Source organism: Sander vitreus, chromosome 2, assembly GCF_031162955.1.
Source record: "Sander vitreus isolate 19-12246 chromosome 2, sanVit1, whole genome shotgun sequence".
Taxonomy (NCBI): domain Eukaryota; kingdom Metazoa; phylum Chordata; class Actinopteri; order Perciformes; family Percidae; genus Sander; species Sander vitreus.
The window spans coordinates 15,862,800-15,874,102 of record NC_135856.1 but is presented as its reverse complement, the minus strand read 5'-3'; the positions used below and the strand labels follow the sequence as shown (position 1 = coordinate 15,874,102).

Sequence of the window (11,303 nt, the reverse complement as noted above, 5' to 3'; positions counted from 1 at the left end):
ACTCACACACACACACACACACACAAATGATTAGCTGACTCACCGTAGGAAGGATTATAGTTCAGAACTGTCTCACAAACCCACCACATATCAAATGATAGCGAGTTTGCTTCAAGACAGTTTCATTTTCAAAGACAGAGCTCGATCGTGCTTGATATGTGGAGACAGAGAAACGTTTTCAAAGTGCCATAACTCCACTGCAGATGAATACTCCTTCCTCACTACCTTCAGCTGAGATTTTTCAGATCGGATTTCATAATTTTAAAAATGCTATTTTAACTGTCAATATTAAATTGTTTAGTACACTTGGGCTTTGCTGATCTACCTCTCTAATATATTGATTAGAACACAATATGTCATATTATTTTTATATATATATATATATATATATATATATGTATATATATATATATATATATATATATATATGTATGTATATGTGTGTGTGTGATATTTTGCCTTCATAATTTGTGCAGTTTAATTCAGTTTAATTCAATTAGCCATGCAAGAAAAGCAGAGCAACAACCCACCCATTAACCCGACTGTAGAGTGCCCTCTCTATGACCTCTGTCCTTTTTACAAACGTAAACACACACCCATACTCACACAGACACCTCCAGGCACAATCACTTTTTATGGAAGGAATCCCACTGCTTTAAAGCCTTTTTTGCCCTGCATTCAACCATAATGGAAAAAAAAAATTTCTATAGTATTCCACTTTGCACACATTACATGCCTTATTCAAAGACATGCTTATACTGTACAAACACGCCCCTGCCAGCGCTGTCTTCTTTATTGTGGCACCCTACTGTGCTGAGATATGAAATTTCTTTTTTTATGGTACAGTTGACAAAGAGAAATACTATTCCCAGCCTTGGTCAAATGTCGTTTTTTTTTAAGTTGGTGACATAAAAAGGAATTTGATGGAGGGAAGTCATAACTATTTTGTGTTGAGTGACCCTTTCTGTCATTTCCATTACAATAAATTTAGCAGACCGACACGCTGTGGCTATTTCATAAGCACGTGCACACATAGTGTATACACACAGACACATACAGTGACTTATGATATTAGTTTTAGTATTCTGTATGGCTTCCTAGTGAAGCTGGCTGTGCGATTTAATTTCCAGTCACTAATGTTAATTGTTCTCACTGTCAAGATTGTGAAGCTCAGAAGCTGAAATTTAATTAGGGAAAACGGCCAACTTTCTGTCTAGGCTACAGTATGCGCACGCTCATACAGTACACATACACAAACAGCCTCCATCTCAGTTTTCAGTAGTCCGTTTAGAGACACTAACAAGGATTCTGTTCACGCTTCACGCATTTCAGTCCTCGGGAGAAATATGATGTACCGTGACACTAAATATTCAGTCCAATATGATGGCTAAAAATGTGTGTGTGTGTGTGTGTGTGTGTGTGTGTGTGTGTGTGTGTGTGTGTTGATTTATTATAACCCCATGCCAGTGGGTGAAGCCAAACATGGCATGAAATAGTATGCCAGCAGCTTGTTCCTGTTAGCTCACTGCTTTGACTCTCATTGAATCTTAAGTCTGCTTTTATCTTACACAAACAGGTAGTCACTCAGACAGTACAGCAACTCTGTGAGCGATTCATGACTGAAGGCCCCAAAAAAAACCTCTTGAGATAATTATTTCTTCATGCATGGCAAATAACTTGCAGCGCAATTCTATTTTATTAGTTATTTGGAATCAGTTTAGAAGTCTACACTTTTCTACCCATTTCTTAATCTTCCATTTTATCATTTTCTTGGGATCAAATGTGCCATTACAGCATAACTGGAACCACAGGGCAGTGACACATCAATCAGCTTTTCCCACTTTTTTTGTCTTTTATTGGCGAAGTGTTACAATTGGCAAGAATCACAAATACGGTTGACTTACTACAACATGCTGCTCTCTATCATCTCATCTGTTTCATGATGCCTTTGGCTAGTTTTTTTTTTTCCCCTCAAACTTGCTAAATGTGATATTTTAGTCCTTGAGGCAAGCATCACTACTAAAAGCCGATCCAACTCGCACTTTGATTTTGCTTTCAGCTTTGACCTTAATAAACATTAAGCCTCAGTGTGTCAAAGTGCACGTGAACTAACCACCTTGCTATTAATGGAATATTTATTATGCATGTTTATGATGGCAATTGTAATTTTCCAAATGTACTTTAAAATGTTTATTCAAAGAGGCTGTGTTGGATTTTACAAGGTTGAACAAAAGGTGAAAGCTGTGATAAAACCATCAGCGTTTAATCAGGATAGTTTCTTTAATGTAGCGAAAATATGTCCGTGCTGTGGGCATGAACAGTAATGGGGAGGCAGACTTTAAAACCTGTTTGTCTTCAGGGAACTCTCATCTGAATGGATCTAACATGTGGCGTTTCTCCTTTATACTGTAGATGTTGATCAGTTTCACTTTGGTCTGTTGCAGGATCAGAAGTGTCAGTTATGAAAAGATAAGACAGACTTTATTGTCAACCATCTATATACAGTGCAGTACAGTGCACTGCACTGTTCATAGAAGAATGAACATAAGGTGCACACAACAAGAAACAAAAAAAAAAAAATGTACAGAACAAGATACAGGACAAGGTACGTATAGTGTAATAACAAACATGTAGTGCAAAAATATAAATACAAGTAGTGTCTCTGCTTTGAGTGGAGTTGTCCTTGCTTCACACATTTAGGTATCAATTACTGCTGCAGGTCACAAACCTTCTAATTCCACGTTGGTCCTTTTTATTTTAATCCTTTGACAGTTGGCGCCTTTGTGTGTTGCTTCAGGACCAGTGGAACCTATTTAGAAGCTATTGTGCTACATCAAAATACATTGCAATGATTGGCATTGAATTTACTTTTGCATCCCATTAAAGCTAAATATTTGCCATGCAAGGTTTTACTAATGCTATTATTGAGCTGATCAATCAGAACTTGTCAATACATAGCCTGAAAAATGGGCTAACAGTGAGGGGCCTATGAGAGCTCTGGTGTTAATTTCCACAAACACTTTGATCAGTGACAGACTGATCAGAATGAGTTTACAGACAATACCCAGAGAGACTATACAGACACTCAGAGGGGGGAATTGGTTGCTACATGGCGTTTACTCTTGATTCTTGTCTGTGTTCTTTGGTCATCCTTATCTCGTTACTTCTTTTCTTTCACAATTTGATTCGCTTATTGTGTTTGGTTTTTTGTGCTGTTTTGTCTGTAATGATAATAGGCTCGTTCAAGATGAACTGCGCCTCGTCTGTAAAGTGGTTGAGAGCAGGCGGCAGCAGCCTGGGGTGGTGACAAAAATCCGCTGTCAAGACGGACAGTTACCAGCCGATTCCAGCAGCCTTCAGGCTGAACAGGAAGTGACAGAAACACTGTGGTCCGATTCAGATTTGATAAAATGTTATCAGACCCATATATCAGCTTGTACACAGTCTCCAGTTGTTTTAATTATGACAGAGTAGCTGTTAAAATGCTCTACATGCGATCTGTTGCTGATTTTAATTAACAACACACTGTAGATGATCCGTAATCTGAACAGATTTAGTCTCTCAGACTTCTAAACGTAACTATCAGCCACACAACATGTGTTATGTACAGAATAAGCCTTTAAATCAGACAAATAGCAGTTAAAGTCCCTCCAAATCAAAATCAATAAAAAGTTTATATAAAACGTCATCATGTTGAGTCAATTCTGAACCAATCTGCTGTTAGATCAGCTGAGAGGCCGGCGTTTCCCAGCATGCTCTGAATCCGCCTGGGTCTTGCAGTCGTTGGAGAGCAACTGCGGTGCCTGGCTCTAAAAACTGCGACCGCCTTGATCTCGTGAGGTTATCGTTGCCCACGTGTGCATGACGTCAGAGCAAGTCGGGATCAAGTCGGACACAATTCTAACTGGCATGAATTGGGCGGCGATCGCCGGTGATCGATTCTGCGCAGATCTGGCTCATCTCGAACGAGCCTATTGTCTCACACACACACACACACACACACACACACACACACACACACACACACTTCCCTGTGTTTGACTCTTGTGCCCTTTGAGCTTGTGCAAGTCACACTGTCTCATCTGTTGCTGCTGTTGATCTTCTTTCCACTCGTGTCCATTACATACATACAGTACTGTAGCTGTGGTCACAGCGTCCTTTACTTGCAGATTCATTACAGTGAGATCTGAATACGGGTTCATCTGATGAGGGCAGATAAGGGCAGTCATTTTCTATGTAATGGTTATTATTGAAGCATGCTACTGGAATATTGGCACTTGTCCTTTATTTCTGATGTGTCTTCCATCAAGGTGCACAATGGAATGGCAACAAGGATCAGCTTTCCAAAGGCAGAGCACATTCATTACAGCTGGTCATTTGCCATCCATGGGAGTGCAGCTTCCAGGACTGTATTTTTGACACAGAGATTATTAAGAAACATTAACAAAGAGTCACAAAGAACAATTAGCCCCCTGACTCAAAATGATATTTGATACAAAAGACCATTGGAACATATGAATGAGCTATTCATTACACTTTTGGGTCCCTCAACTCCCATTTGTCCCCTTTGCTGCACTGCTGGACACAGCCTTTTGTGGCAGTTATCTATCAGCAAGGATATTATGATATTACTTTGGTGTTTTTTCTAATTTTATGTATCTCATATTTATTAACAGCCAAGTACAAAGGAAATCACCTGTGTTAAACAGTACCAAATTACCAAATGTATTATGATTTTAGCAAAATAAACTCTAAAGGTGTGTTTGTTTGGGCATTTAAATGCTGTTTTAGGGGCTTTGCAAATAAATTTTAATATCTGGGACACTGAATATTAGACAAGCCTGTATTTGTTCAATCCTAATAGTATATTATCATTTTTCTCAGCATGGCCATTGCTTCAATTTACTTGACCCTCAACATGGATGTCATTCATTATCAGCCAATCACAAAGATGTCACTAGAGCGACCCACTGGCACACTCTGACACAGCGATCCATCACAGGCAAAGGACATGACCCGGCCAGTCTGAGACGAATACATCTGTTGCTGAGGAGATAAGTCACTGAACTTAGTTTTTGGCTGTTGCAAGAGATCGAGGCAGACAATGACCTTGCACCGGAACTGTTAGGCACCGGTGCTCATTGGCTGTAATTGCCTGTCAAGCAGCAGACGTAGGTTTTGACAGAGTGGTTTGACAATCTAATCCAGGTGTTTGCAGTGTCAGTATGGTCCCTACCAAGTCTTCTGATGTGAGGCTAGAAGAATACATTCTGACCTTTGTGTCCCAAGCTGTATCTTTTAAGGCTGTTTACTGCATCATGTGTGGTTACTGTACATTTAATGATGGCGTCAAATTGAAGTGGACAGATTTCCTTAGGCTCTCTTTACTTGCATTATAATGTGTCACGGAATTTGGATTGATTGTATACATTGGTTAAACTTACACTTATATTGACATTAAAATGCATTTCCAGTGTGCACACTGAAATCAGATTTCCATTACCATGACAGATTATCAAGCAAATCCTTTGCTCGGAATTTGCAGTCTTTAAAATTTTAAATGTTTAGTATGAACACCTCATTCAGCTCATTTACAATCTGCCAACATCAATTTGTATTTTACTCTTTGCTGTTCCTGACATTTGTTTGATTAGTGTTCACCTACTATTTGAATTTGCACACAATAGTTTCTAACCACTAACTTGGCTAACTCTGTATCAAGTTTTTCTCAATAACATTAATTCATGACTAAGTAAGCAACAATCAAAGCTAAAGTTTGGAGGAAAAAACATCCTTAGGTATCTTTAAGGGTGTGAATAAAGTCAATGATGTCTTCCTTCCATTCTCATTTCCCCTTATCCAACAGAAAGCAGCCTTACCATTGTACAGACCATTGTAGCTATATGAACTATAAGACTGCCAAAGAAAAACAATGCTTTTTCAGTACCAGTCAAATGTTTGGACACACTTTCCCATGAGAAAGTGTCCAAACTTTTGACTGGTATTTTATATGTTTAGATTAGAGCCCGACCGATAAAGGATTTTTAAGGCCGATATCGATACAAATATTTGGTGATTTAAAAATCCAATATATCAGCCGATTTTATATATATATATATATATATATATATATATATATATATATATATCATATATTTTTTTAATCAGCAGCGTAACAAAACAGATTTCCCAAACATTAGTTATTTGTAGTTATTTATGAGTCATTACAGTAGGAACCGTTAAAAACCCGACAACCTCGCCGTCCTCTCCACACGCCAGACAGGCCCACTTCCTCAGCTTAGAATTACGATAGGAGCCACTAAAAATAGCACTACCTTGCTGTCCTATTCCACCCGACTGAAGGCACTTTATTGGCTTAGAATTATGGCAACAATCGCTAAACACACTGCAAACTCACAGTCCTCTCCTCCCAATTCACAGCCTCCCTCTCTTGGCTTAAAATAACTTCCTATTGTACATGTTGTAAACAGCTTGCCTGGTAACGTTAGCAGGTAGCAGGGTTAGCATGGCGGTGTTTGCCAGGACCAGTCGGGATCACTTTACTGGCTGTGTCTCAATTGTTTTTGCGAGTAACCAACTCGGGTACTCTAGCTATATAATTCAATGTGAGTACACTAATGTTTAAATTACATAAAATGCCCATCCCTTGTAGCCTGAAGCTAATGCTTACCAGTTCAGGAGTAAATTTGCCAACTCAGCGTCCTTTTGGGCTCTAAGCTGTCTCCATCTTTCAAATACATCTCCAATATTTACCCACGTTATTTACCCAGGGTTTGTTACATCTCTGGTCACGCAATTGTTAGAAACATGCAGTTTTTTTTTAATGCCATGTAGACTCTATCTCTGTTGATCCTGTTTGTTTGTTTGCTGCTTTCATGGCTGTACTAACGTTACAGCTGTAGCGCGCTGGGTTTACGTTTTTACAGGTATATCTGGCAACCCGGCCTGGCTGTCAAACTGGGCAGTTGATAACAACACACAGGCCAAAACACAAACAGAAATTCCGTCACGGAACGAAAATTTCAAAAGGAGAAAATACTGGCATTAGCAATGATGTCAGAAAAGATAGTATTTCAACTTAGCATGTTTCCTTAATATCTGATTACATATTGGGGTCATTTTTGGATTTATTACAGTAAATATATTACATATTGGACCTTTTAAGGTATGAAACTTAAGGGTTAAACAAGAGTGTTGCCAATAGGGACATTGTAGAGCGCCCTCTGGTGGACAAACTATGCAACACCAACACTCATAACATGGTTGAAGAGTGTTTCGTCCGTTCTTATTTTATTTTTTAAATATTCATTTATCGGCCATTATAAATACCGATAACGATAGTTTGGAAAATGCCGATAATATCGGCTCGCTGATATATCGGTCGGGCTCTAGCTAAGATTTGTCGCTTTCTGTTGCTAGAAAGGGAAAACACTGAAAGTAACTAACTATAAGATTATTCTGTTGCTTTTTTCTACGAGCACTTACAAATGATGGGTTAGATATACACAGTCTAGGAGAGATTAGTTCGACAAAGACATTAAACGAGAAAGCTTTCCATCGGTGTCTCCACCTTTCAGTCACCTTCTTCATTCTAGACCATTATGACTGAATTCACAGACACTCTGACCCTGGCAGTGTCAGTGTAATTATCCTAATGAGGTCTTGTAAACCTTTTATCCAGTCAGAGTATATTCTACCCCTCTCTTTCACTGTCTCTGGAGCTGCGTTTGTGTGTGTGTGTGTGTGTGTGTGTGTGTGTGTGTGTGTGCGTGTGCGTGTGCGCGCATACGTGTTAAGACTCACTTTTCAATTCTGATGGTCAGTGGTGTATTCATCTTTCCAGACACACACACAACTACATACACATTCACTTATTTCTGTCCACAGAAAGCCCTCTATGCTGTGATAATAAATAAATTGGCCAACACACACACACACACACACATACACACACACACAGAACGAGAGCCTAAGAAAAAAGACCCTCGGCGTAATTAGTTCCTGGCTTTTCGTAACTCATGGTCTTGGTGGATGTTTTTCTCATATCAAAGGATATAAAGGTAAGCCCTTATTCACACATCAGACTCCAGAGTGTCTAGGTGTCTGGCCTGACCAAAAGCTAGTTTATGACAAGAGATCAGAATACAGCACTGGGCGAAGGGCAGTGCTGTAGGCAGAGGAAATGAGAGATCAAGCTTTAGATGTACAGGTTAAAGACTGAGATAATCAAACTGTTGGTTTTTGAGATGAGGAATTATACACATGCTTAAGTGAAGAAGAGCTGCTCTCATGATGTTAAAGTGGTATTAGGGGTTCGGAGTGGTCTTTTTCCTACAACTGTCTACGTATGTCATGTACTGGATGTTTAATGCAGCTGCCGAAATTGACATCTGACAGCCTCACATGACTTCAAAACATAGGAGTGAATAAAATGTAGAAGATTGTATTAAACTAAATAACAAAAACAGCTTTAAAAACAATTGATTCATATTAGTGATGATACTGTTTTTTTTTACAGCCCCATTTTGTAATTTAGAGTTATAAAGTAAAAGTATTATGACATAGAAATACTACTAAAGAGAAGTTGTACGGTTGCTTTTAAAATAGATATTTGATTTCAGAGGAACTGCCCATTTTTTTATTCATAAAATGTCTTAGAAGAACACTAGTCAATACAGAAGGAAGGTAGAATGTGAGTGTTTTCCGACAAATCTAATTGAGGATTTTTGCATTGTTTGGCACACATCTGAAGGGAATTTGCTTTTGATCTACATTGCAGTGAAGTGTATAGAGACAGTTGGCCAAAACAAGAGCACAGCCAACTACTGAGCCAGAAGAGCTGCAGGCTCTTTGATTAATGTGCACGTTTGTTATGAACTTCACTGTCCAGCTTTTCATTCATCTCCCATCTCTCCTTGTATGTCTCTCAGTGCTGGGAGGCGTGGAGTCACGTGGTGTGCTGAGGAAGATCAGTGACATGCTGGAGGTGATTCTAAAGAGGATGGACAGCCTATCCAAACTCGACAACACCTCCACCACTGACGCAAGGCGCCTGGATGAGCTCAGCTCTGCTATCAACAGGTATGCTGACTTTACATTTTACTGTTTGATTTGGTGTCTAACTGTTTTGTAACCACCAACATTATTTTAACATGAATCAGTTATCCCTAGGTATAATACAGTCAGGTCCATAAATATTGGGACATCGACACAATTCTAATCTTTTTGGCTCTATACACCACCACAATGGAGTTGAAATGAAACGAACAAGATGTGCTTTAACTGCAGACTTTCAGCTTTAATTTGAGGGTATTTTACAACAGTTTGTATATGTGCCTCCCACTTTCTAAGGGACCAAAAGTAATGGGACAATTGGCTGCTCAGCTGTTCCATGGCCAGGTGTGTGTTATTCCCTCATTATCCCATTTACAAGGAGCAGATAAAAGGTCCAGAGTTCATTTCAAGTGTGCTATTTGCATTTGGAATCTGTTGCTGTCAACTCTCAATATGAGATCCAAAGAGCTGTCACTATCAGTGAAGCAAGCCATCATTAGGCTGAAAAATCTAAACAAACCCATCAGAGAGATAGCAAAAACATTAGGTGTGGCCAAATCAACTGTTTGGAACATTCTTAAAAAGAAAGAACGCACCGGTGAGCTCAGCAACACCAAAAGACCCGGAAGACCACGGAAAACAACTGTGGTGGATGACCGAAGAATACTTTCCCTGGTGAAGAAAACACCCTTCACAACAGTTGGCCAGATCAAGAACACTCTCCAGGAGGTAGGTGTATGTGTGTCAAAGTCAACAATCAAGAGAAGACTTCACCAGAGTGAATACAGAGGGTTCACTACAAGATGTAAACCATTGGTGAGCCTCAAAAACAGGAAGGCCAGATTAGAGTTTGCCAAACAACATCTAAAAAAGCCTTCACATTTCTGGAACAACATCCTATGGACAGATGAGACAAAGATCAACTTGTACCAGAGTGATGGGAAGAGAAGAGTATGGAGAAGGAAAGGAACTGCTCATGATCCAAAGCATACCACCTCATCAGTGAAGTATGGTGGTGGTAGTGTCATGGCGTGGGCATGTATGGCTGCCAATGGAACTGGTTCTCTTGTATTTATTGATGATGTGAGGCCAAAACACAAACTACAGCAGGATGAATTCTGAAGTGTTTCGGGCAATATTATCTGCTCATATTCAGCCAAATGCTTCAGAACTCATTGGACGGTGCTTCACAGTGCAGATGGACATTGACCCAAAGCATACTGCGAAAGCAACCAAAGTGTTTTTTAAGGGAAAGAAGTGGAATGTTATGCAATGGCCAAGTCAATCACCTGACCTGAATCCGATTGAGCATGCATTTCACTTGCTGAAGACAAAACTGAAGGGAAAATTCCCCAAGAACAAGCAGGAACTGAAGACAGTTGCAGTAGAGGCCTGGCAGAGCATCACCAGGGATGAAACCCAGCGTCTGGTGATGTCTATGCGTTCCAGACTTCAGGCTGTAATTGAATGCAAAGGATTTGCAACCAAGTATTAAAAAGTGAAAGTTTGATTTATGATTGTTAATCTGTCCCATTACTTTTGGTCCCTTAAAAAGTGGGAGGCACATATACAAACTGTTGTAATTCCTACACCGTTCACCTGATTTGGATGTAAATACCCTCAAATTAAAGCTGAAAGCCTGCAGTTAAAGCACATCTTGTTCGTTTCTTTTCAACTCCACTGTGGTGGTGTATAGAGCCAAAAAGATTAGAATTGTGTCGATGTCCCAATATTTATGGACCTGACTGTAGGTTATTGTGAGAGTCACATCAAAATGACATGAGGAAATAATTTATTTTCAAAATAAGTCTTTTTTTAGACCTTTTATTGTTTTTTGAAAACCTTCTTAAATGGTTCAGAAACTGTGAATAACATGAGTGTAACATTAATGTTTTGCCAATTGTAAAAAGCTGCAATTGTAAAACAATCAATCTGTGTCCACCTTAGCGATCGCATCTTATTGTTAGCTAAAAATAATGCAACCACATGTCATATGCTTCATCCTTATTCCTATGAAAACACCAAATGATATTATGCGTTATAAGTTTAAAAATGTGTTTATAAAAATTCAGTTCAAATCAATTCAAGTTTTTTAACCTTAAGCAAAATTTTAGTATTTAGTGTTAAATTAATTATATTGTTCCAAAATGCACAATATGGCTTTGATACTGTAAGCATTGTTTTTGTCCTCCTTTATAAATGGAAAGAAGAAAAAAATAAATAAATAA

General features: G+C 39.0%; 1 protein-coding gene across 1 annotated transcript in view; it reads left to right on the top strand.

The window, feature by feature from the left end:
- The first annotated feature begins 8,959 nt into the window (after nucleotides 1–8,959).
- Nucleotides 8,960–11,303, top strand: part of LOC144536788 (alpha-1,6-mannosylglycoprotein 6-beta-N-acetylglucosaminyltransferase B-like) — an 83,522-nt gene continuing 81,178 nt past the window's right edge. The window contains exon 1 of the mRNA XM_078280067.1: nucleotides 8,960–9,102. Within this exon, the coding sequence (XP_078136193.1) occupies nucleotides 8,999–9,102 (104 nt within the window). The 5' untranslated portion in view covers nucleotides 8,960–8,998. The remainder of the gene's footprint in view (nucleotides 9,103–11,303) is intronic.